General features: G+C 35.7%; 1 protein-coding gene across 11 annotated transcripts in view; it reads left to right on the top strand.

Annotated features, from left to right (window-relative positions):
* The window catches only part of VPS13B (vacuolar protein sorting 13 homolog B), a 700507-nt gene that overhangs the window by 31490 nt on the left and 641403 nt on the right, over positions 1-27614 (top strand). For all 11 annotated transcript variants that reach the window (XM_053660831.1, XM_053660829.1, XM_053660828.1 and 8 more), the window contains 4 exons: positions 4543-4710; positions 9612-9793; positions 16719-16893; positions 24524-24792. In XM_053660831.1, coding sequence (XP_053516806.1) covers positions 4543-4710; positions 9612-9793; positions 16719-16893; positions 24524-24792 — 794 coding nt within the window. The remainder of the gene's footprint in view (positions 1-4542; positions 4711-9611; positions 9794-16718; positions 16894-24523; positions 24793-27614) is intronic.

Here is a 27614-nt window from a genome sequence, read left to right as displayed (position 1 = left end):
CAGTAGGCCTGCCCTTTAAGATGCTTGTGGAATAGACCTGGATTACTGTTACGTTATCTGAACAGTTATACTCCCAGGGGATCTCTAAATATGGAGTGATGAGCGGTAATAGATCTGTCGTTTGATACTTTCTGTAGCTTTTGGGGATGTCCAACCTGAGGCCTGTGGGCCACATGTGGCCCAGGAAGGCTATGAATATGGCCCAACACAAAATGGTAAATTTACTTAAAACATTATGAGATTTTTTTGTTTGTTTGTTTTTGTTAGTGTTTGTGTATTTAATGTGTGGCCCAAGACAGCTTTTCTTCCAGTGTTGCTCACAGGTGCCAAAAGGTTGGACACCCCTGTGAGAGACAGTGGATCATTCATTCCATTGGATAGTCACTGTTTCTTTGGCATTGCATTTTTGATAAGGAAATGTACATAGTCTCCTGTAGATGTAGTTCTTGTTAGAAATTTGGTTCTTTTGGTGAATGGGCTTATTCATCTCAATTCTTATGTCAGTTTTATGATGAGAAACTGAGGAAAAATATTAAAGAATAAATGAAAAACCTATCATTAGTGTTCTGTCATTTAAAATACATCTACAGTATTATGTTGGCATTGCTTTACAAAATACATTTTCTTCAGTTCTTTGAGAGTTTTTTTTTTGTTTTGTTTTGAAGATAATAAACCCTTAAGTGGTTTACATGAATTCCCTATTGATGACAGGTTTCTCAGAAGTAAAAAAACATGTTAGTCATGTTACACTTCTTAGTAACAGGATTTTAATTTTTATTCTTTTCATTACTTTCTTAACATCTATGTTGAGTAGTAATAAATAGCATAGGGGAATGTACAGGGGTGGCTGAAAGTAGGTTTGCGGTTGTGAGTGTGCAAGTTTATTTGTAAATTATTATTTATTAATTATTGTGTTATTTGTATTATAATTATAAACTTACTTTTGCCCACCCCTATACATTCTAAGGTTGAAAATTTTGATATATAAAACTTCTTTTGGAAGGTTAATTTGTTAAGCATTGTTTTAGTATGTATTCTCATAAAAATAGTATTTGTTACCTTAATTTATTGATATTCTGTATGTTAATTTTATAGTGTGGTAATTGGCACTCTAAAAGCTGCTGATAGTTTTCATGTATCAGAAAAACTTGAACTTAGTGGTTTTACATTCCCTTTGCTTTTCTGTTCATTGGGAATGAATGAAGGAGTTGGTTTTTGCTAACATGTTATGGTTGAATAGATTTAAATAAGCTTTCTCGCAGTAGGTGTTAAAAATGTCAGTTGCTGGAAGAAGTTGATTCTGTTTTGTCCAGTAAAGTTCTGGTTTAAAGAATACAAACAGGTATTTCATGAGACAGCTAATATTTCAATTAGTTTTCATATAGTTTATATTGTGGAAAATGCATTTGAAGAAAGTGAAGATTTTATTTTAATTTTTTTTATCCTTACCCAATGAAATTTTTTCATTGCTTTCAGAGAGAGAGAAAGGGAGGGGGTATAGAGAGAGGGGAAGGGAGGAAGAAAGAGAAGGAGAGAAGCATTGACTGGCTGCCTCTCCTATGCCCTGACCTGCGGCCTAGGCGGCCTAACCTGCAACCGGACTGGAAAGTGTACCTGCAACGCTTGAGTTTGCGGGGTGACACCCAACCAACTGACCTACCTACACTGGCCAGGTGCCGAGTAAAGTGTGGTTTTTAGTCTTTTTCTCATTTTTAAATGTTTATATTTAGTTTTATTTATATTTTCAATTAGATTCCTCAATAATGTATCCCTATTCCCATTTATTGTGTGAGAAACTTCTGAGAATATGAAGTATCTCACAAGAGCATGAAATTAAAAGAAACATTTTGGGCATTTTAGGCAAACTATGGAGAAAAAGAATGTTGAAAGAAATTAATTTTGTTGTTTTGAGCTTTTTTGTAAAAATGGTTATTTCTAATTCACCTTATTTGTCTGTGTTATTGTGTTTTTATCTATTTTATTTCCTTTTATACTTTTTTTCTATCTCCTTTTTCTGTATTCTTTTTTCTTCTTTCTTTAACTCTGCCTACATTTTCTTCCTCATTCATATTTTCTTCCCTACCCTGTTTCAGTATGATGCATTAGTAAGTGGCACTAGTTGAATCTGATATGATGATTATGTTTTTCCTATTTTTTTTCCTACAGGCCTAACTTTTAAATATTTTTATGGCTATTTAAAGTAAAAGTAGCAGATTCAAAAAGAAGCTTAAAGCTATTCTTTTAATATATAGTATAATTAGCTTATAGTAACATAGTTTCCTATGGGAAAATGTTTAATAAAGTAGACAGAAACCAAAGTACCTGTAGTATGAGATAATCATTGAAAGGGAGTTAGTACTATGTTATGAAAAAGGTTTCTGGTAGATAGGGTTTCTCTTAGTACATCAACACTTCATTATATATGATTCCTTTTTTCATTTTGAAGTATATTTTGTTGATTATATACTATTACAGTTGTCCCATTTTTTTCTCCTCTTTATCCCCCTCCACCCTGAACTCTCCCTGTATCTAGTGTTCCTTCCCACCCTTGGTTCATGTCCATGGGTGGTGCATATAAGGTCATTTCTTATACAACTTCTCCATTTCCTATACTGTTCTTAACTTCCCATGTCTATTTTGTACCTACCATTTATGCTTCTAATTCCCTTTGCCTTTTCCCCCATTCCCTGCTCCCTTTCCCCACTGATAACCCTCCACATGATCTGCATGTCTGTTCCTGTTCTAGTTGTGTGCTTAGTGTGTTTTTGTGTTTTTAGGTTTAGTTGTTGATAGTTGTGGGTTTGTTGTCATTTAACTGTTCATATTCTTTATCTTCTTTTTCTCAGGTAAGTTCCTTTAACATTTCATGTAATAAGGGCTTGGTGATGATGAACTCCTTTAACTTTATCTTCTCTGGGAAGCACTTTACCTGCCCTTCCATTCTAATTGGTAGCTTTGCTGGATAGAGTAATCTTGGATGTAGGTCCTTGCCTTTTATGACTTTGATTACTTCTTTCCAGCCCCTCCTTGCCTACAAGGTTTCTTTTGAGAAATCAGCTGGCAGTCTTATGGGCACTCTTGTAGGTCACTGTCACCTTTTCTGTTGCAGCTTTTAAGATTTTCTTCTTATCTTTAATCTTGGGTAATGTAATTATGATGTGCCTTGGTGTGTTCCTCCTTGGGTCCAGTTTCTTTGGGAAGTTTCTGAGCTTCCCAAAAGCTCCTGGACTTCCCGAAAGTCTGTTTCCTTTGCCAGATTAGGGAGGTTTTCCTTCATTATGTTTTCAAATAAGTTTTCAATTTCTTGCTCTTCCTCTTCTCCTTCTGGCACTCCTATAATTTGGATGTTGGAACGTTTAAAGGTGTCCCAGAGGTTCCTCAACCTCTCCTCAGTTTTTTTGAGTTCTTGTTTCTTCATTGTATTCCAGTTGAATGTTTATTTCTTCCTTTTGGTACAAACTGTTGATTTGAGTCCTGGTTTCCTTCCCTTCACTGTTGGTTCCCTGTATATATATATTTTTTCACCTTGCATAGCCTTCACTTCTTCCTCTGTGTTGCAGCCATACTCAACCAATTCTGTGAGCATACTGATTACCAGTGTTTTGAACTCTGCATCTGATAGGTTGTTTATCTCCTTGTTGCTTCACTCTTTTTCTGGAGTTTTGATCTGTTCTTTCCTTTTAGCCATATTTCTTTGTCTTGGTGCACCTGTTACGTTGTAAGGTGTGGAGTCTTGGATATTCTTCAGGGTGGGTTCAACCCACTTGGCTGTGTTGTGAAGATGTATGTGGGGGAGAGGTCAGAGAGGGAACAATGTTGCTTGCTTGGCTCTCTCCTTACTTTCAGTCACTTCCCCTGCTACCCAGAAGCCCTTCTGGTGCTGGTTCCTGGGTGGGTAGATTTCCGTACATTCTAGTTCCCTGTGGGTCCCTCCAACGAACTCTCCTGTGAGGCTGGGAGTTTGTCCCACCACCGCTACCCCCACAGATTTGTATAGGCTTTAGTTTCTGGTGCTGGAACTGTGGGTATGCTGTCTGTTTTTCTCCCCAGTTGTTCCTTCAGTCTTATCCGCTTGGGAATGTGGGTCACCTGGTCCTCTAGCTGCCACCTTGCTGCGTATTCTCTCCACCCTGGTTGCCTGTCTTTGCCCCTCCTACCAGTCTGGATAAGTGTTTTTTCTTTAACTTGGTTGTTGGACTTCCATACAGTTCGATTTTCTGGTAGTTCTGGTTGTCTTATGTTTTTATATTTGTCGTTGTCCTTGTTTTGGTTGTGTGAGGAGACAAAGCATATCTACCTACACCTTCATCTTGGTTGGACGTCCCAGTCTAGAACTTCTTTATAATGATATTTGTTGGATTGATTCTGCTGCTTATTAGCTGTATTACTTTGGCAAGCCTGTTCACCTATCTGAATGGTGATTTCCTCTTTGTACGATGTACTAAGTATACCCACATTTCATATACATTATACTCAATAATTTTTAAAGAAATATTATTGACCGATTTGTGGCTAATTGCATTCCTTTTTTCTGTGTTACAGGTTATGTGCAGAGTCTGATTAGAAGAGTTGTAAATAATGTAAACATTGTTATAAATAACCTCATTCTAAAATATGTTGAAGATGATATTGTTCTTTCAGTCAATATAACTTCTGCAGAATGCTATACAGTAGATGAATTATGGGATCGTGCATTTATGGATATTTCTGGTGAGTAAGTGCCAAGAATAGTATAGATTTTTTATTATTGAAACTGTCTTCTTGGATTCTAAACCTTTCTTGTGCCAACTGGCTCTTAGATGAATCTAGGAAAACTTTATGCCTTCAGACTGGAAAAATGTACATATATAAAATTTAGTATGCAATTAGAAGAGGTTAATGGATCCTTAGATTAAGAAACCCCAGACATGTTTTTTAATGTTTTTAATTTTTATTTTTTCTTAGCTATAGCATGCTTATTTCAAGTGTGATATATATTTTACAATGCAGTGGGTTTTAGCAATAAAAATTACATAATATTAAGTTAAAAATTTTAACATTTTGAAGGAATAAAGGGAGTATGTTTCTTTCGGTAGCTTGGTAATGGCAGGCAGTATAGCTGATGGATTTATATTTTGGGTTTATGTATTCTAGAGTTCTTTTGGGGTTTTGGGGTAATCCCTCCTTTGGAGAATACTACAGTCTACTACTGCCTATCTTAAGAGAACTAAGTAATAATATAATTTTAATCAATACCATTTATTGTATTCTATTTATTATGGTCTACTTTGAATAAAGTCACTATGATTTTGTTTTTGTTTACTGTATTCTGCATGGCAGGGACTGTGCTAAACATTGAAACTATAGCTATGAAGAAAATAGACACTGTTTCTTAGTTTATCAGGAGAGATATTGGTTAAATAAGTAATGACATTTGTTGATATATATTCTGATAGAGTAGGAAATGGATATTTTTTGAAAAATATTTTATTTATTTATCTTTAGGGGGGAAGGGAAGGAGAGAGGGAGAGAAATATTAATGTATGGTTGCCTCACATGGGTTCCCTGCTGGGAACTGGCCTGCAACCCAGACATGTGCCCTGACTGGGAATCGAACTGTGATCATCTGGTTCGCAGGCCTGTGGTCAATCCCCTGAGCTACACCAGCCAGGGGGGAAATGGGTATTTTTGTAAACTATCTTAAGGAGACTGTTGTGAATACCTTTTATCTTTGACTTGCCATGGTATGTATTTGTTAAAAGCGCGTTTGAATCCTGGCTCTTCCACTTAGTACTAGATGCGTTGTCGCCTTGGGTGACTTCACTTCTCTGTTTTTTAGTTTCTTCATTTGTAAAGTGAGGACAAAAATGAACTTCTTTATGAATTATTTTATTTAATACATTAATGCACTGACTTATAGAAGTATCCTGTACATAGTCCTTGCTCAGAAAGGGAGCTGCTATTATTATTATTTATATTTATTTTCTCTAATCTCATAACAACTCCATAAACTGATGATAGAGATCTTTTTCATTTAATCATATATTCATTTACTTATCTTAAGTCCCAGTTAATGGAAAGCAGAGTGAAAGTAGAGGTTCTCAAGATTACTTAACTTGCCTAGTTAAAGCATGCAACTAGGAACTCAGAAAATTGGAATACAGTTTTATTTTTGTGTTCTCCAGACTTCAGTCTTCACATTTTAAAAATCAGTAATAATTTGACTTCACAACTCTGTTGTGAGGCATAAAGAAGAGTATACACAAAGGCCCAGCTAAGTCTTTGGTTTCTGAGACATTTTTAATGCCTCCTTCTCATCCTCCATGGGAAGAAATATTCAGTGAAATGCTAGAAGAAAAAGCTATGCAAAATAGAAAACACAGAACTGGAGTATACAGGATTGAATAAGTATGCTGACATTTTTAGGGAAAGAAATTTAGTTTTATTATAGAAGTAGTACAGATAATTACTTTGGGAAATTTTTAAATGATGAATTGGAAAGATTGCTAAATTGAGAGTTAGGGGATTATGGTTTGAATCTTTTCTCCACCACTAACCTCGTACAACCTTGAGTGAGTCATTTGTAAAATGTGAATTATATTGCCAACCTACCAGTGTATTTATGAGCATCCAGTATGATACCACATAAAAGCTTGTGGTGATGGTGGTGATAAAGGCAGGAAAAATGGTATTTTACATTTATTGAGTGCTTGCCAGGCTGGTGCTGTTTTTATATTAATTATTTTATTTTTAAAGATTTTATTTATTTATTTTTAGAGAAGGAAAGGGAGGGAGAAAGAGAGGGAGAGAAACATGAGTGTGTGGTGGCCTCTCATTTGCACCCCCACTGAGAACCCTGGTCTGGAACCCAGGCATGTGCCTGACCAGGAATCAAACTGGCGACCCCTTGGTTCCCAGGCCAGCACTCAAGCTACGGAGCTACACTAGCCAGGGCTAGTTATGTTATTTTAATCCTTTAACCTTCTGAAGTAGATACCATTATTTTTCCTTTTATTAATTTTAATGTGGTATTTAATACTTACTAAAGGATTTATGTAAGATTTTTGTTATCAAGAAATATAATGAATATGTATTTCCTGAGTAACTAGAACAACACTTGTTTACCCTCCCCCACCCCAGTGTACTTTTCCCTATCCCATCCTCTTGCTTCCTCCTAGAATTAACTGCTGTATTAAACTTTATCATTCATTTGCTGAAAAATATGCTGTTCAAAGGAATGAAGTGCTGATACATACCACAACATGGATGAACCTTAAAAATATGATAAATGAAAGAAGCCAAAGAAAGTGTATATTGTACAATTCCATTTCTGTGAACTGACAAAATAACCAAATCTATGTACACAGACTAGATTAGTGATTGTTTAGGGATTGGAGAGGGGAAAGGGTAATAAGATTGGAGGAGTGATAGCTAAAGGCTGCAGTGTCTTTTTTGAGGTGACGAAGAAGTTCTAAAATTGATTGTGGTGATAGATGGTTGCACAATAGTGTCATTGTACTGAATGTAATGTGTACTAAATGTACATTTTAGATTGGTTAATTTTATGTTATATGAATTTTACTTCAAAAAAGTTTCATGTGTAAATGTATACATAAATGATATATTTAGTTAGTTACATGTATTTTTAAGCTTTATAAAAAGTTTTTTCTGTTTTTTAAAGTTTTCTGTTTTCAATTTAAGTGTACATCTACTTTTTTCCATATTGTCGCATGTAGTTGGAAACTACTGATTTTTACTTAAGAATAATATTCTACTATTTAAATATGTTTAAACTTAATTATCTGTTTTCCTGATGATGGGCACTTGGGATGTTCTAGATTTTTGCTGTTAAAAACAGTGCTGTTATGAATCTTTTTATATGTATCTTTTACATTACCTGTGTTTCTTTAGGGCATATATTTAGGAGTGGGTTTGTTAAATTGGGAGGGTATACAGATATTCACATTTTCAATAATGCCAAATTATTTTCTCGAGTGCTTGTTGGGTAGACACAGTTATTATCCCATTTACAGACTAAACTGCAGCACATTATCTAAAATAAGTACCAGAAGAAGAATTTGTTTTCTAAGTTTTTTTAAAAGATAGTTGCTGTTTTATTTACTTTTTAGGAAAAACATTTTCAGGCCTTCATAATTTCCTCTCTCACTGAATAGCAGTTCTCTAGAATATCCTCAAACATGACTCCTTCATGCTCTTCCTGCATAGTGGGTAAGAACACGCACTCTGGAGTCGAGTTGCCAGAGTCTGAATTAACTCCGTTCTTTATGAACTAGCATTAGACGGAGTATACACCCTTACTGTGCCTCAGTCTTCACATCTTCCAGTAAGCCACGTGAATATTATATAATGGACATAAAAGACTTAGTGTAGTATGCAGTAGTAAATGCTCAGTAAATTATTATTTCTATAAAGAGAGGGAAGGAGCATTTGGAGGGTTCCTTTTATTTCTGACTTTACTATAACAGTTTCTTTAATTTGTGTACATGTATATAATATCAGTAACTAATTTAATAACATACTAAATAAAATAAAATAATATGGTAAGTTTATGGATTTTTTTCAGCTAGCAAATTAGAAATTTATTTGCTAATAAAACTTTACTGTTTCCACACATGGGCATACTCTTTGGTTTTCACTTCTTACAAAGTAAATTCTAAAAAATATAAAAAATTAAAAGGTGAATTAATTAGAGGTTGCCAGAATATACTTGGAAATAGTGTTATCAAAGAATGGATTAAAGCATATTATATTGTTTTGAAGATTTCTGTGGCCATAGCATGGGGTAGTTGCTAGCTTAAAATCACTGATCAAGTAGACTTGGGCCTGCTATTTCCCTAAGAATTGCTTATTAGGAATAAAATTATTGATTTGCTAAAGGTTTCATTTTCTAATTTGATATTTCAGCAATAATTGTTTCATTTTTATTGCCTTGAAAACAGACTGGTTACTGTTATTGGTAATTCTTTATTAGTTATTGTTAGAGTAGTGCTAGCCCACTAGAATTTTTTATGATGATGAGTATGTTTTATATCTCTAATATACAGTATTGTGGCCAGTAGCCATATGTGCCTGTTGAGCACTTGAAATGTGGCTAGTGCAACCAAGGACCTGAAATTTAATTTTTACATCATTTGAATTAATTCATACATAAATTTAAATAGCCATGTATCATTGGTGGCTACCATATTAGTGCAGATTTAGAGCATAACATCCAGTTTTTTAGTGTAAAATATATATTAAATGACTATCACTCAAAATGTTATTTTTAATGTTTTCTCAAGAATTCCATTTTATGATTGTTATTTAATATCTCATTGCAGATAGTAAAGTGTAATGAAATTTTTCACAAATTTTTTTCTTAAATTTGTAGTTAGGTGTCAAGCAAATTGGGGCCAAGCTACTTCATTTCTTTGGCCTCATATTTGATTCTTTATATAGTTGGGAGATTTAAACGATATAATGAATGAGAAGTTCTTTGCTTAGGTTCTGGCATCATGTATTAAATACTCTGTTAATCTTATTTGCATTACTGTTTGTACTAATAAATAATAATTGCTTTTTTCTCTAATGTTTTCTTTTACTTAAAATGTTTTTTTTTTTTTTTTTTTTAGCCACTGATCTGGTGCTGAGAAAGGTTATCAACTTTTCTGACTGTACAGTTTGTCTTGACAAACGAAATGCTAGTGGTAAAATAGAATTTTATCAGGATCCTCTATTATACAAATGTTCCTTCAGAACGCGTCTGCATTTTACATATGATAACCTAAATTCCAAGATGCCATCTGTTATTAAAGTAGGTGTCTCTTTTGCTAGTGGTTGATTTGCATGTCTCCATTTTTTTATTGGCTTTTGTGCTGCTGCTAATTATTATTAAAAAACAAAGAAGAAATTGACCTTGAATGTATGTGTTTGTTTTTGTAAAGTTTTATTTATATTTATAACTTTTATTTAATATTATTTACTATATTATATATTATATTTATACTTTTTGCACTATGTGTTGTAGTACAAATATTTAGGGACCTTTTTCTTCTGCAACTGTGGTTTCCTTTTTGGTTTTCCAGCTGTTTATTAGTATTTTTCTCTTAAGTAGGTACAGGAGATCATATAAAAAAGTATTTTTGTACCCCACTGTAGACTGGGTATTAATCTACTTCTCAGTCCTTATAATTTGCTTAGCATGCTCTGATAGGTGTAGTTATTGTGTTTTGAATAACTTTGTAAGGCTCAATTTCTTAACCTGACATCGTATTGGTTCAGAAAATACTAGCTTTTGATCTGTGATTTCAAAATGTAGTTAAAAATCTTAGAGTATGGGAATTTTCCAGGTAAGGTCTTTGATACGTGTGCATCTGTTGTTCTCCACGGAGTTGGTATGCCTGTCAATGTGTATGGTTAGTCTCAGGGGTGAATCTTTTTCTGTTCTTTGATTATGTAATGGTTTGTCTAATTCTCTGTGTATTTATGTATCTTTTAAAAAGAATTCAGACAGATACTTGTGATCTTGTAACTAAGTATTAATGTGAAATAAATTTTTTTATGTTAAATTATCAGGCGATTTAAAATTTATTTACTTTAAAAATATATTTTGACTATGTTATTACAGTTGTCCCATTTCCCCCCTTCATTCCCCTCCACCCTGCACACCCTTTCCCTCCCACATTCCCCCCCTTTAGTTTATGTCCATGTGTCTTAAGTTCTTTAGCTCTTACATTTCCCATACTATTCTTGCCTGCTTTTTGTTACTGAATTACATACCTCTGAATACTAAACTTTTGTAATGCAAAAGTTGGCTCTACATCTGAACATTGGTATTGAGTACTGTGCTTGTTTGGGTATGGCTGTATAAACTATTGTTTTTTTTACATTAGAAATATTTTATATGGCTTCTTGGTATTCAAATTTATATTTTTACATTAAACCCACCTGTTTTTATTTGGAAGTGCTCAGTCATGAGTGTGTTACTTTTTTCCCCACTGTGTGTAGTACACCTTGGTTTGTATAAATTCTGTTACTTTCTTATTTTTGAATTATCTTCTTTTACAAAGATAACCATGGAAGAATATCTGTTCCATAGTATTGCTACCTCTATCTCAGGATCATGGGCTTACTTTTCATCTTTAGCCTTGGATCTGCTAGTAGAGTTGGAGAATGTTAAGGTAGATGCAAGATATATTTTGCAGATAAGGAGTAATGGATACATGGAAGACTTACTATATGAATACTTTTATCATTAGTACAAATTTAATTGTATATTCTCAGATGTAGCTAAATTAGAAGAAAGTAAAAATAAATGAACTTGAGGAAAACAGTATTGGCGTATAAGTAAGTTTGTATTCTGAAAACTGATTAGCCATGACATTTCATTGTAAAACACTCCTTAATATAAATAAGCTTGTTGACATGTTTTTTTTTCCTTTGGTAATCATTAAATATGAGATAATATATTGTGCTCAACTGAATAAAAGTTTGAGCTTTTTATTAATATTATGTATTGTGATGGAAGAGTTGTGATTTGAATTAGAACCATCAGTTTTCCAGCTCCTAGTCCCAGGAAATATGTATTAAATGGACATGGTTGAACCTCATTGATCACCTCAAAGACAGGGGATTTCACAAAATGTTATAGATACCTAGTGATTTGTGTAAGCCTCTCATGTGTGTTTATTTAAGTGACTTTTGAGTTTATTAATTTGCTGTCTTTAATAAGAAATAATTTATATGGGTATAGAATTTATTTAACATTTCCCCCGTTTTTAAAAATTGAAATAAAAAAATATATTTTATTGATTATGCTCTTACAGTTGTCCCATTTTTTTCTCCCCCTTATTCCTCTCTGCCCTGTACTCCCTCTCCCACCATCATTCTCCCCTCTTGATTCATGCTTATGGATCATACATACAAGTTCTTTGGCTTCTCCATTTCCCCTACTATTCTAAACCTCCCCCTGTCCATTTTGTACCTACCAATTTTGCTTCTTATTCCCTGTACTTTTCCTCCATTCTCCCCCTTCCTCTCCCTGCTGATAGCCCTTTATGTGCTCTGTATTTCTGTGAATCTGTTCCTGTTCTAGTTGTTTGCTTTGTTTGTTTGTTTTGTTTTTAGGTTCAGTTGTTGATAGTTGACTTTGTTGTCATTTTACTGTTCATATTTTTTATCTTCTTCTTTGCCTTAGATAAGTCCCTTTAACATATCATATAATAATGGCTTGATGGTGATGGAGATAACTTGATCTTATCTGGGAAGCATTTTACCCGCCTTCTGTTCTAATTGATTGCTTTGCTGGATAGAATGATCTTGAATGTAGGTCCTTGCCTTTCTTGACTTTGATTACTTCTCTCCAGCCCCTCCTTGCCTACAAGGTTTCTTTTGAGAAATCAGCTGACAGTCTTATGGGCACTTTTTTGTAGGTACCTGTCTCCTTTTCTGTTGCAGCTTTTAAGATTCTTTCCTTATCTTTAGTCTTGGGTAATGTAGTTTATGATGTGCCTTGGCGTGTGCTTCCTTGGGTTAAATTTCCTTGGGAATCTCTGAGCTTCCTGGACTTCCTGAAAGTCTATTTTCTTTGCCAGATTGGGGAATTTCTCCATCATGTTTTCAAATTCTTGCTCTTCCTGTTCTCCTTTTGGCACCCCTATGATGTGGATGTTGGAACATTTTAAGTTGTCCTGGAGGTTCCTAAGTCTCTCTTAATTTTTTAAGTTATTGTTTCTTTATTGTATTCTGGTTGAATGTTTATTTCTTCCTTCTGGTCCAAACTATTGATTTGAGTCCCAGTTTCCTTCCCTTCAGTGTTGGTTCTCTCTCTATTTTTTTTTTTTTATTTCACCTTGTGTAGCCTTCACTTCTCCCTCTACTTTTTGACCGTACTCAACCATTTCTGTGAGCATCCTGATTATTACCAGTGTTTTGAACTGTGCATCTGATAGATTGGTTATCTCTTCATCGCTGTTCTATTTTTTGTGGAGCTTTGATCTGTTCTTTCATTTGAGCCATATTTCTTGGTCTGGGTGTGCCTGTTACATAGTAAGGGGCAGAGCCTTAGGTACCAGGGCAGGGCAACCCATGTCCCTGCATTGTGGCACTGTATGTGGGGGAGGGGTCAGAGGGAACACTGCCACCTGCTTGGCTCTCAGTTGGCTTTCAGTCACATTCCCTGCTACCCAGAAGCAAATTGGGCCCTTTTGGTGCTGATTCGTGGGTGGGTGGGTTTGTGTACGTTCTAGGACTCTGTGGGTTTCTCCAACGAACTCTGCTGTGAGGCTGGAAGTTTCTCCTGCCGCCTCCACCCCCACAAGTTTTTTCAGTTGGAGGTTTTGAGGCTTTATTTCCCTGCTCTGGAACCCTGAGTTGTGTGGTCTGTCTGGCTCCCCAGTTGTTCCTCCAGGTTTATCTGCATGCACATGTTGGACTCCTGGCTCTGCCAGCCACCACCTCACATGCCCGGTCCTCCAGCCACCACCTTGCCACACATCGTCTCCACCCAGCTGTCTGTCTCTGCCCCTCTTACTGGTCTGGATCAATGTTTCTTCTTTAACTCCTTGGTTGTTGGATTTCCATACAGTTTGATTATTTGGCAATTCTGGTTATTTTTTATTTTCAAATTTGTTGTTCTTTTTTTGGCTGTGTGAGGAGGCAAAGTCTATCTACCTATGCCCTATATTTTAAAGGGTTGATAAAGATTAGATTTTTTTGTTTTCTTCTTTTTTTAATCTCACCTGAGAACAGGTTTTCATTGCTGTTAGAGAGGAAGGGGGTGAGAGAGAAAGAGAGAGAAATATTAGTATGAGAGAGAAATGTTGATTGGTTGCTTTCTTGTATGCGCCTGACTGGGGATGGAACCTGCGACCTGGGTATATGCTTTGATTGTGAATCGAACCTTTGACCTTTTGGTCTACAGGACAATTCTCTAACCAAGTGAGCCTCAGTGGCCAGGGCTAGAGGGTATTCTTTGTCATTGATTTTGCAAAGATTGTTTATCACTAGTGCCATAACATGTTTGAAAGCATGTGGTAAAAGTTAAAGATGGAACTGCCCTGTTACCCAGCAACTGGGCTTCTGGATATTTTTCCAAAGAAACCTAAAACACTAATTCAGCATGTTATATGCACCCTTGTATTCATCGCAGCATTAGTTACAATAGCCAAGATATGGAAACAACCCATGTGTCCATGAAGATACAAGTAGGTAAAAAAGCAGTGGTAACACATATACAGTGGAATATTACTGGGCCATAAAAAACAGGGAAATCTTATCATTGTGACAATTTGGATCTACTTGGAGAGTATTATGCTAAGTGAAATAAGTCAGACAGAAAAAACCAAACATATGATTTTGTTCCTTGTGGAATCTAAAGAACAAAATAAGTTAACAAAATAGAAACAGAGTCAGAGATGTAGAGAACAGACTACAGGTTGCCAGAGAGGGGTGAGGGAGGATGAATGAAAAGGTGAAGGGATTAAGAAGTACAAATTGGTTGTTACAAAATAGTCATGGGGATGTAAAGTTCAGCATAAGGGAATATAGTCAGTAATATTGTAGTAACCAGGGATGGTGCCTGGTGGGTACTTAAATTATCAAGGTGATCTCTTTGTAATGATCTCTTAGATAATTACTTATGTAATTATGTAATCATTATGCTGTACACCTGAAACTAATAATATCAGTGTCAACTGTAATAAAAAAATAAAATTAGAAGAAATAATTATCAGAGAGATCCAAATTGAGGGACATTCAACAAAATACCTGTCTAGCTACTCCTCAAAACTGCCATAGTCATTGACAAGCCAGAGAGGTCTGATAACCTGTCACAGATTGGAAGAGAGTAAAGAAACATGAGAAGAAAATGCAAGGCGGGATCCTGGAACAGAGATAGGGTATTAATGGGAAAACTAATGAAATCAAAATCCAGGATAGAATTTAGTTGATAGTAATGTAGCCTGGTGGTTTCATAGTTGTGAGAAAAGTACCATGTGGTGACAGGATGTTAACAGGAGAACGGGATGCAGAGTTTATGGGAACCCTGTGTACAACTGTGATATTTTTTATGAGTTTAAAATTAGTTTACGGTAAAAATTTTATTTTTAAAATGTTTAAACAAAATAAAAGGCTGTGGTAGAGAACTCTGAAAAGAAGAGCTTCACAGGTCGCTGCTGCGCACTCCTGCCGCCCTTCCTCCTCCTCCCCATTTTCTTACCTCTTTGTGGTCTGTTTAGGGTATGATTTTTAGGTCAGTTTTAAGAAACCTCTACTCTTACTTGGATATGACATTTTATACCCTTTCTCCCAATACAGCTTTCTTCACCTCCAAGTACACTTTTTTTGTACCTTTAGCCCTAAAAATATGATTACTGTTACTTGTTTTTCATGTTTCACAGACACTCAAATACCAATGAGTCAAAATAAACCTTCTAAGAGACTTGACTTTATAGCTTAATTGGTTTTATTCCATGTTTATATAATAGCAGGAAGCCATTATACTGAGACTGTGTTTATATTCCATTGATGTCTGTTTCCATGGAGAACTTTGATTGACTGCTATATATCCTATTTGCTAGGAAGTAATCTTATTTCTTATAATTGATTGATGTTATAAATTTGTCATGTTTATGTCTCTTAAAATTTGAAAAACTTTCCCAAACATATTTTCTTAGGCTGTTCATAGTTGCCTATAAAAATTTTATTATGTTCATACTTTCATAGTTATAATTTAGTAATTTTCCCTTTTAATATATGTTTTTAGGATATGTGTGTGTTCTTTTTTGATTAATAAAGCTGGAAAGAGTGATTAAAGTTTTACTAAAGTGATACTGTGAAACTTTTATTCTTGGTTGTGACAGAGCTTTCTGGTTTTGAGGGAGTACTATCATAGTCTGAAGATTATAGAGGGGGTACAGTCCTCGCTCCTTGTCTGCGTTTTTGCCTTCCATGGTTTAGTTTACCCTCGGTTAACTGTGACCCAAAAACATTAAATGGAAAATTTCAGAAATAAACAATTTGTAAGATTTTTTTTTCCTCAAAAATTTTTTGTTGGAGAAAATTCCTTGCTGTTCTGTCCCGCCCAGATGTGAATCATCCCTGTGTCCAGCATGTCCTCGCTGTATATGATTCCTGCCCGTTAGTCACTTAGGAGCCCCCTGGGCTGTCATACCAACTGTCATGGTAGTTGTGTGGTACATGTGTGCAAATAATGCATATTTTACTTAGCAATGGCCCCAAAGTGCAAGAACACTGAAGCTGGCAATTTGAATATGCCAAAGAGAGCCTTCAAGTGCTTCATCTAAGTGAAACAGTGTGTGTGTGTTTAGGGAAAAAAATCATAGTCTATATAGGGGTCAGTACTCTCTGAAAGTTCAGGCACCCACTGGGGTCTTGGAAGCAGTCTCTGCAGGTAAAGGGGGACCACTGTATTTTGGTTACATAACTGTGTGGACCAGTTATCTGTCAATCTAGTGTGACTGCATCTTTTTGTTATTATTTCTATTTGTATTTACATCATTTGGCTTAATATAGGCTCTGTCTAAAGTTTATTGATAAAGCAGAATTTGTTTAATTCCTAAGATTTTAGAATCAGATTTGACATGAATTTTGGAAATGTTTGGGACATTACTGTTTCTCTTATGCTATTCCAGTTAAGACTTTTAACACTTCTGTACTTATGTTAGCAGTTACACCCTTTGAACATGATTTTGTTGATGTTTTTATTTTTCAAAATACAGATTCACACCTTAGTAGAGAGTTTGAAACTTTCCATCACAGATCAACAACTGCCTATGTTTATTCGTATAATGCAACTTGGGATTGCTCTTTACTATGGAGAAATAGGCAACTTTAGAGATGGAGAAACAGAAGACTGTACCTGTCACAATAAAGATATGTTAGGAGACATTACAGGTAAATATAATGTGAACTGATTTTAGAGCTGTTCTTACAAGGTGTTTTCATAATCACGGAACTTTAAAAAATACGTTAGATTGAATTTTGCCTTGTTCTAAGGTGGCGGGGTGATTTTAATTTGATTGTTTAACATTACTTGATTTTTTTGTACATTCTGGATTCTATTCTGATTTTCTTGTTCCTGCATGCTAAAAATAACTTTAATATTTCTAATAGGTAGAGGTGTTCAGAATGTGTATTATACAAAAGGTAGTGTAACCTCAAGATATCCTAGTTAATTACAGTAGTGGTAATTTTTTTGTGAAGGCTCACCAAGAGTAATTATAGCTGAGTTGTATATGCTTAATTAATAATTATTATATATAATTAGTTATTAATTATATTTAACTGTGTGCTTCATTGGAGGACACCTAATTAGTTGGAGCACTGATAAACAAAGTATTTGCTTCATTGAAGTATACCTAGTGGGTTAACTTCATTATTTAACTCATTATTTCTTACTGATACCTAGGGTATGTAAGACATTTTATTGTTAATGTGGGAAAATACCGAGCTGAAGGGATTTATTTCCTCCCTTAAAATTTTAAGGTATGATGGAGCAGACAGACATGTGAAGTTTGTTAAGTATGATGTATGGTAGAATGTTAGTGTGTTGGTTAAATGGAGGTATGAATATCTGGAGTAGAAATATAAAAGGGATAATTGACTTTGACTTGGTATTGGGCCTGAGATGAGGAAAAATTTGGACAAGATCATTAATTCCCATAGAGACTTTAGAAAAAGACATTTAAAACTTAGGACCAAATAACTTGATTTAAAAGTTGGGCAAATGACCAGAACAGACATTTATCCAAACAAATGGCCAAAGATGCTCAACATCATTAGCTACAAAGGAGAATGCAAGTCAGAAGCACAATTAGATACCAATTCATAGCTAGTAGCACTGCTATGGTGAGGTATAGGGGAACTCTGTACTATCTTTGCACCTTTTCTGTAATCCTGAAAGTATGCCACAATAAAAAGGTAATAAAAAAAACACTCATAGTAACAAGTGTTGACAAGGATGTAGAGAAGTGGGAGCCCCTATATGGTTGCTGGTGGGAATGTAAAATGGTATAGCTGCTTTGGAACAGTCTGGTTTCCCTGAAAGTTGAACATAGCGTTACTATGTAATCCATCAAGTCTATTCCTAGGAAAATTGACAGCGTGTGTCCACAGAAAAACTTGTGTGTGAATGTTTATGGCAGCATGTCTTTGTTTCCAAAAATGGGGAAACAACCCAAATGTCCATTAGCTGTGGATGGACATTTATGGTATATAAACTATTATGGTATATCCATACATTGGAATATTTTCAGCTATACAAAGGAATGAAATAGTGATATATGCTCAGTATAATTAACTTTGAAAACATCTTAAAAAAAAGATTTTATTTACTTATTTTTTAGAGAGGGGGAGGGAGGGAGAAAGAGAGGGAGAAAAACATCAATGTGTGGTTGCCTCTTGCACGCCCACTACTGGAGACCTGGCCCTCAACCCAGACATATACCTTCAATGGGAATCGAACTGGTGACCCTTTGGTTCACAGGCCAGCATCAATCTACTGAGTCACACCAGCCAGGGAAAACTTGAAAAACATCTCAAGTGAAAACAGCCAGTCAAAAAGATATGTATGATTTCATTTCTATGAAATTCTACAATCAGCAAAACTAGGTTCTGGTTTCTTAAAAAATTGAGAACAGCAGAAAATTGATTTCCAGCAGAAATCACTGGAAAGAGCTTGAGAAAACTTTCTTAGATGTAGTCTTTTGTGAAAGAATACTTTCATTAAGAATAATAATGTTTACTTAAAATATTTTTTAATGAAGACTGTTAGAGCAGTTTTGGGTTCATGGCAAAATTGAAGGGAAGGTACCGAGATTTTCCCATTTGCTCCTGTTCCCACACATGCATAAGCCTCCACCATTATCGACATCCCTTCTGGAGGGGTATGTTTGTTGCAGGTGATGAGCCTACACAGACAGATCATTGTTGCCCAGAGTCCATAGTTTACAGTTTACTCTTAGTATTGTATATTCTGTGAGTTTGGGCAAATGTATAATGGCATGTGTCCATCATTGTGGTATCATACAGAGTATTTTCATGGCCCTAAAGCATAATATTTTTGGGATTCATCTCTGTTATTTCATATATCAGCAGTTCTTTCTTTTTTCTTACTAGGTACATTGTATGACTGTACCATAGCTTATTTAGCCACTCCCCTGTTGATGGATGCTTGGGCTATTTCTAATTTTGGCTACTACAAATAAAGCTGTGCTGGGCATTTTTCTTTATGTTTCTTTTAGGCATGTGCTCTTCTTTCTCTTGGATAAACACCTAAGAGTGCATTGAATGTTTAGTTTTATTTTTAAGAAATGACCAAACATTTTTTCCAAAGTGGTTGTACCATTGAATTCCTATCAACAATGTATGAGAGCTCCAGTTGTTCCACATCCTTGCCAACATTTGGTGGTGTCAGGTTTTTGTTACTTTTTACCATTCTTATGAATGGTGTTGTGGTAGCTTGTTTTAATTTGCACTTCTCTGAGCATTTTGAGCTTTTCACTTAGTTATTGTTATTCAGACAACCATCTTTCTGAAGTGTATATTAAATACTTGCCTATTTTTAAGCCTTTTTGGATTTCATGACTGATTTGTGGGAGTTCTTTATATATTCTGAACTCAAGTCCTTTGTTACATATTATGTTTTTTTTTTTGCCAGTCTTTGAGTTGCCTCGTTCATATTTTAAAGGTGTATCTTGAGCAGAAGTTTTAAATATTGATTCAATATAATTTTTAAGTATTTCCTTTATGACTGTTGTTTTCTGTGGTCTGAGAAGGTGACTAGGTTTTTCTTGTATGTAAGAAAGAAGAGAGCAACTCTACTCTGCTTCCAGAGGGGTCTGAATTAATTTACTCATCTGTCTAAACCAGGGATTTTTAACCTTATGTTGAGTGTGCTGTGGATTCCTTTGACACTGTGGTAAAGCCTATGAACCTCTTCTCGGAAGGTTTCAATCATCTTGATTTTGATAAGCCTTAGTGTCATTTCTTCATTTTACTAGTGCTTGGAATAAATTAAAGTATTTAGATCTCTGAGTTTATAGTTTTCATATATACTTAGAAAAATTTTGGGTGTCATTTCTTTAAATATCTTTTTTTAGTTCCCCTGTCATTTAGGTCTCCAAGTACATTTATCTTAGGCCACCTGAAGTTTGACGGAGGTCTTTGATGCTGTTTATGTTTTTTTTCTTTTTGCTTTTATTTCCTGTGTTTTATTTTTTGATAGTTTCTATTTCTGTTCAAGTTTACTTTTTCTGTATTTAATCTGCTGTTAATCCTATCTAGTTTATATTTCATCTCAGATACTGTATTTTTCATCTTTAGAAGTTCAGCTTGAATTTTTAAAATCCCTGTCTTTCATATTTCTCCTTGATTATGTTTTTTTGAATATTTCGTTTTATTATGTAGCTGATTTAATGTCCTTGCTTAATAATGCTGCGTCATTTCCAGCTCTTTTGATATTGACTGGCTGATTTTTTTCTCATTCTACATTATATTTTCCTGCATCTTTACATGCCCGGTAAAGATTTTAATTGGATGTTAGATACTGTGAAATTTTCCTGTTGAATGCTGGATAGTTTTGTATCCTAGCAAACAGTTTAGTCACTTGGAATCAATCGAGTTCCTTTAAGACTTGCTTTAAAGGTTTTTCAGATGCGATCAGAGCAGCCCTTAGCTTAAGCCCAACTTTTGAGACAATTACACTATTGAGCATTTTGCCTGATGCCCTGTGAATTGTTTTTTTCTTTCATACTGGTAGGAACACAAATTATTCCCAATTCTGTATAATCCTTGGGGACTTTCCCCTTTGCTCCTTTCTGTTGGATCTTTTTATGGCCTTTTGAAACTGGTGAATGATTATTCTACTCAAAGTAGAATCCTCCATAGATCTCAGGAGCTCTTTCCTTAGCAGGTCTTTCTTGTTTGGTACTTGTCCCTGCAAACTGTAGCCACTTTAATCTCCCTGGACTCCCTGCCCTGTCTTATCATCTGAGGAGACAGCTGAGGTCTGCTTGGATTTCCACTTTCCTGGCTGTGACTTTAGAACTCATTCCAAGCAGTAAGGTGAGGGCATTCATAGAGCTCATTCCTCATTTCCCATCTCTTAGCCTTCACTTGTCTTCATTGCCTGATATCTAGTGTCTGAAAACCATTGTTTCATACATTTTGTCTTTTTTGTTGTATTTTTATATGTGCTTCTATGTTAACATTAAATAACAGAATATAATTGGAGATCTAATAACTTACACTTAAAAAGTAGTAATGCGTATACATGATATTTTGAGATAACTGCACAATGTTGTTTAATATAACTGTGATTTCTGTAGGTTTTAGAGTTGAAGGAACTGGTGATGCAATGGATTTACTTATGTTCACAGTTAAAAGAATGCTACATTTTAGTTATGTAATATATATGTTTCTATTGAAATTCATGGAGTTTCTGTCAAAGGGCCCCAATTTAAGATGCACTATTTTGAAGGAAAAGGGTCAAAATTCCTGCCAGAGATCAAGGAGTTTTTTTTTTTCTTTTTCAGCCCTTATTTATTCTTTTTATAGGCAGTGAACCGAAGACTCAGAACTTTAAAAATATCTTTCATCAAAATCTCTCTTATTTTGACTTAATATTAGGTATAAATTATAATGACTGGTTTCTCAGACCTTTCTTAGAGACTTTTTTCCTTTTTAATGTATTTTATTGATTATGCTATTACAGTTGTCCCATTTTCTCCCTTTATTCCCCTCCATCCTGCACACCCCTCCCACCCACATTCCCCCCATTTAGTTCATGTCCATGGGTCATACATATGAGATCTTTGGCTCCCACATTTCCTACACTACTCTTAACCTACCCCTGTCTATTTTCTACCTACCATTTATGCTACTTATTCTCTGTATACCCCCCCACTCCCCTGCTGATATAACCCTCCTTGTGATCCTCATTTCTGTGATTCTGTTCCTATTGTAGTTGTTTGCTTAGTTTGTTTTTGTTTTAGGTGTGGTTGTCAATAACTGTGACTTTGCTGTTCTTCATTATTTGTTCAAATAAGTTTTCAATTCGTTGCTCCTCCTCTTCTCCTTCTGGCACTCCTATGATTCAGATGTGGGAATGTTTCAAGATGTCCTGGAGGTTCCTAAGCCTCTCTTCATTTTTTTTGAATCTTGTTTCTTCATTCTTTTCTGGTTGAATGTTTATTTCTTCATTCTGGTCCACTCCATTGATTTGAGTCCTGTTTTACTTCCTGTCGTTGTTGGTTCCCTGTACATTTTCCTTTATTTCACTTAGCATAGCCTTCATTTTTTCATCTAATTTGCTACCATATTCAACCAATTCTGTGAGCATCCTGATTACCAGTGTTTTGAACTGTGCATCTGATAGGTTGGCTGTCTCTTTGTTACTTAGTTGTATTTGTTCTGGGGCTTTGATCTGTTCTTTCATTTGGGCCATCTTTTTTTTGTCTCAGCACACCTGTTATGTAGTAAGGGGCAGAGCCTTAGGTGTTCTCCAGGGCGGGGCAACCCAGCAGCTGGGTTGTGACACAGTAGGTAGGGACGGGGTCCAAGAGGGAACAATGGCTCTTGCTCCGCTCTCTGCTGGATTTCAGTCCCTTATGCTAATTCCCCCAAGCAAACTGAGCCTTTCTGGTGCTGATTTCCTTGTGGGTAGGCTTGTATACGTTCTAGGACCCTGTGGGTCTCTCCGACGAACTTTCCTGTGAGGCTAGGAGTCTCTCCTGGCACCTCAACCCCCACGGTGTTTTCAGTCAGTGTTTTGAGGCTTTATTTCCCCGAGCTAGAGACCTGGGTTGTGCAGTCTGTCTCGCTCCCCAGTTGTTTCTCCAGGTTTATCTGCGTGTGAATGTGGGACCACCCGTTCTACCAGCTGCTGCCTCACGAGGTCCACCAGCCCCTGCCTTGCCCACCCTGGTCCTCTACCAGCCACCTTGCCGCTAGTCTTCTCCACCTGGCTGCCCATCTTCCCCCTCCTACCAGTCTGGATGAATGTTTCTTCTTTAACTCTTTGGTTGTCGGACTTCCATATTGTTCGATTTCCTGTCAGTTCTGTTGTTTTTTTGTTTTTAAATCATTGTTGTCCTTCTTTTGGTTGTGCAAGGAGGTATAGTGTGTCTACCTATGCCTCCATGTTGGCTGGAAGTCCTTTCTTAGAGATATTTATTTATTTTTATTTCAAAAGACCAAGTAGTATATACTCCTGTTTTAATAGTTTAGACAATAGAGGTCAGCCCCACCTGGTCACAGCTTCCCGGGTTGTGGTGACCTGACTTCTTATAACTACAGTGGTATTTAGTGGTGATGTCCAATTTGAGACCTCACAAGGGACAGCTAATAACAGGCTTTATTTATTCCCCAATTGAAATTTCTGTAATATTTGTGGTTAAACAGCAGGATATACATATTTTGCAAAACATTTTCTGGATTTGTAACTTTTGTTATTTATTTTGAAGTAAAATGTGTAAGGTCTCTTGGTACTATTTTAGGTGTTCTAGTTTCTACTTACTAAGTCTTTTTCTTTTTATATGACAGCAGGTAAATTGCCAGGTGTTGTAACCCACAAGTGTATAACATTCTGACAATCTCTTATCATAAAACTAAAAAAATATGTAGTTTTTCTAGCCAGAAAACCTAGAAGTTCAACTGCATAAGGTTGATTTTAATGGAGTGTAAATGGAATCTGCTGGAGTCTGCATACACTATGAATTTTTGTAAGAGTAATTTTCCCCCCAAATTCCATGATGATATGGCTGTTTTTATTTTTGTATTATTAGAATAATGTTAAGAGACTGTGGTGGAATTTGTCATTACAAGCTGAAATAAGTTAAAGTGGTTGGGGTTTAAATCATTAGTCTGTTAATTTGTAAGCAATTAACAATTTTTTTTGTAATTTTCATCTGTAGAATAATAAATATACTCATTTATGTCACCTACTAATAAGAGTCACCAACACTATTATTTGTCTTAACTACATATAAGAATAATTTTATTATAATATTTACTTTCACTCTTTGGGATAATTTTTTTTTGAGGGTGTGCATTTTGTATAGGAGTAATTGCCATTCTGTTTTTCCATTGGGTACATAAGGGAATCCAGAACTTTTCTTGTGGTTTTCTGATATTATATTTCTAGGAAAAATCAGTTTTTTTAGTACTTTAGCTTTATTTTTGGGAAGTAGGGTTTTTTTTTTTTTTTGTTGCTTAAAGAGTGAGATGCCAAAAAATGAATCTATTCACTGTATTTGTCAAATACATTGAAAATACATGGTGAACTACTTTCCACACAACATTAATTGTGGCCCATGAGAGGAGATTGACAGTGTGACATATACGGACTTAAAGGTGGTAACGCTGAATTATTGCTTTAAAATACTAATAAGCAGTGTATGATTTGTTCACGCTTCATATGTAGACAGAAGGATGTGGGATATACATTGTTATAGAATTTATCTTCCTAATGCTCATTAGTTAAAATCTTTTGGTCTATTTAAAAGGACTTTATTTTGATTGATAGGTGTTGAAGATGAAACTAGAATAGATATGTCGTATCCTGCTCAGTACAAAGGCCAAGAGTTGTATTCACAGCAAGAGGATGAGCAGCCACAGGGATGGGTATCCTGGGCCTGGTCGTTCGTGCCTGCAATTGTGAGTTATGATGACAGCGAGGAAGACTACCTTGGAAACGATCCAACATCAACCACGCATCAGCAGAAAGCCCAGGCTTTGAAGGATCCTATTGTTTCTATAGGATTTTACTGCACAAAAGCAACTGTGACTTTCAAAGTAGGTTTCCTTTTTCTTGCTATTCATATCTCTCACAGCTTAATGCTTAAATTTTGATTTCTAATGAGGATCTACCTGAAAGTTTGTTTTACATGCACTAGATACAAGATATACTCTAATGTCCTTACTTCATGTGTATGTCCCCTCATCTGCAATCTCAGAATTTTGATCTGTTCCTGTCTTCCTAATGCCTTTTCCACATTCTTTTTTTTTTAAATCAACTTTGTGGAAAGTTTTTCTCTCCATACTAAATATTTTAATTGACACACAAACATGCCTTAATATTTCCATTAAAAATGCACATAGATGTACCATAGTTTTTTGATCTGCTTATTTACTGATGGGCACTTAGGCTGTTTCCTGCACTTGGCTATTGTAAATAACACTGCTATGACCACTGGGGTGCATAGGTTCTTTTGAATTGCTGTTTCAGGATTCTTAGGGTGCAGTCCCAGCAGTGGAATTGCCAGGTCAAAGGGCATTCCATTTTTAGTTTTCTGAGTCATGCTCTTTTCCACAGTGGCTGCACCAGTCTGCATTCTCAGCAACAGTGCACTAGGGTTCCCTTTTCTCTACCTCTCCAACACTTGTTGTTTGTTTTTTATGATGGTCATTCTCACTGGTGTGAAGTGGTATCTCATTGTGGTTTTAATTTGCATCTCTCTGATGGCTAGGGATGCTGAGCATTTTTTCATGTATCTCTGGACCCTTTGTCCTCCTTGGAGAAATGTCTGTTCAGGTCCTTTGCCCATTTTTTAATTGGGTTGTTTGCCTTCCTGGAGTGGAATCATGTGAGCTCTTTATATATTTTGGAGATCAAACCCTTGTGTGATATATCATTTGCAAATACATTTTGCCATATGGTTGATTCCCTTTTCATTTGCTGATGTTTTCTTTAGTGATACAGAAGCTTTTTATTTGTTTATTCTTTCCTTTATGTCCCCTTGCTGTAGGAGACGTATTGGTGAAAATGTTGCTGCGTGGAATATCTGAGATAGTGGGTGGGAAGAGGGGAAGGGATGTCAGGAACATGTATAAAGGACACGCCAGCAAAGCCGAAGGGACGTGGGATTGGAGGTGGGGATGGCTGGGGTTTGGGGGAGTAGTGGGGGAAAATGGAGACAACTGTACATGAACATCAATAAAAAATGCACATTTTTTACTTGAATTCAACTGCCCCTCTAGCTACAGTTTCCTGTGTTCTTTTTTATTACAAATTTTCTTTTAAAGTGTTTATATATAGTTATCTCTTTCCCACCTCTCTTTCATTCTTTAAGACAGTTTAGTTTCTTATCTTGCTCTACTTTTAGCAGTGTTTTATATGCTTTGACCATTTTTTCCATTAAGATATACATGTAAAATACATATTCAAAAGAGATTACACAATATGTAGTTTCAAGTTAAAGAATAATAAAGTGAACACTCTTTTAAGAAATATAAACTTATTTGTACCCTGGCACCCTTATGTGTTCTTCTTTGACTGAATTTTATCTTCTCTGCTCCTAAAATATAACTTAGCCTTACTGTATTTATTCCTTGACTTTTTGTTATTGTGTTGCCCACATGGCATATTCTTGGACAGTATCTAGTTTATTCAACAAATACACGTTAACACCATCTATTTGTCAGGCACAACAGGTTATGCTTTTTAAAACTTGAATTGTAAATAAATGAAAATATATAATATGCCCACTGATGACATAGATTATGTAGAAAAATAAAGAGGGAAGAGAAATAGTGAATGCTTTAACTACACGTGAGGGGATTCGCAAGTTAAAACTCCAGTGATCAGGGAAGGCCTGATAAGAAGGGGTACTTAAGGAAAGACCTGTGAAAGAGGAGGCTTTGTAGTTCCTTGGGAATTCAGGGAATAGCAAGTCAAAATAACTCAGAAGTCCAAGAAACAGCAAAGAGGCCAGTGCAAAGTGAACTAATGTGAAAGTAGTGTGAAATTGTGTCAGAGAGGTAACGGGTATGGGAGAGGTCCATAAATTATAATACTGCATAGATCACTTCAGGGATTGGTCATTAATCCTGAGTGCAATAGAAAGCCTTTGGGCAATTTAGAATGGGTATAGAATGATCTGAGTTATAGTTTAAACTGTATTACTCTGATTACGAGGGAACAAAAGCAGATGGAATTGCAAATGTCAAGCGAGACATAATGATGGCTTTGACTAGGGTGGTGGTATGTGAGGATGGTGAAAAGTAACTGGATTTTGATGTTTTGAAGGTCAAGAGGGCAAGACTTCCTGATAGATTTTATGGTGAGACACAAATGAAGTGAAGGGATCCATGCATGGCTACTGAGCAACAGGAAGGGTTGAGTTCTGGTTTTTGTAGATGAGGAGGATTGTGAGAGGATGAGGTTTGGGAGGAATATCAGGAGTTTGGTTTTGGACAAGTTTAAAATGCCCACTGCATATTCAAGTAGAGCTCTCTGGTTGATTTACAGATCCGGTGTTCAGCTTAGAAGTTTTGTCTGAGTGTGTAAATTTAAGATTTTTAAAATTAGGATTTCAGTAGTGTAGAGAGGAAAAAGGAGAGATTCTCGGACTAAGCCCTGAGGCAATGTGATGTTAAGTATTTAGAAAGCTGAGGAAGTAGTAGTGAGGAAAACTAAAAATAAGTGACCAGTGATGTAAGCAAAAAGCTACTAGAGTGTCTGCCTGGAAGCTAGATGCCGTAAATGTTTTAGAGTGAAGGGAGTAGGTCATTTGTGAGAGCAGATCATTGGATTTGTCAACGTGGAAATTGTTGGTGATATTGACCAGAGCAGTGATTTGACACTGGTGGAATCTTAGTTGGAGTTAGTTAAAAAC

This window comes from Artibeus jamaicensis, unplaced genomic scaffold, assembly GCF_021234435.1.
Source record: "Artibeus jamaicensis isolate MK-2021 breed Jamaican fruit bat unplaced genomic scaffold, CSHL_Jam_final scaffold_916, whole genome shotgun sequence".
Lineage (NCBI taxonomy): Eukaryota > Metazoa > Chordata > Mammalia > Chiroptera > Phyllostomidae > Artibeus > Artibeus jamaicensis.
Note: the sequence above shows the minus strand (reverse complement) of the source record. Positions and strands in the feature narration are given on the sequence as shown.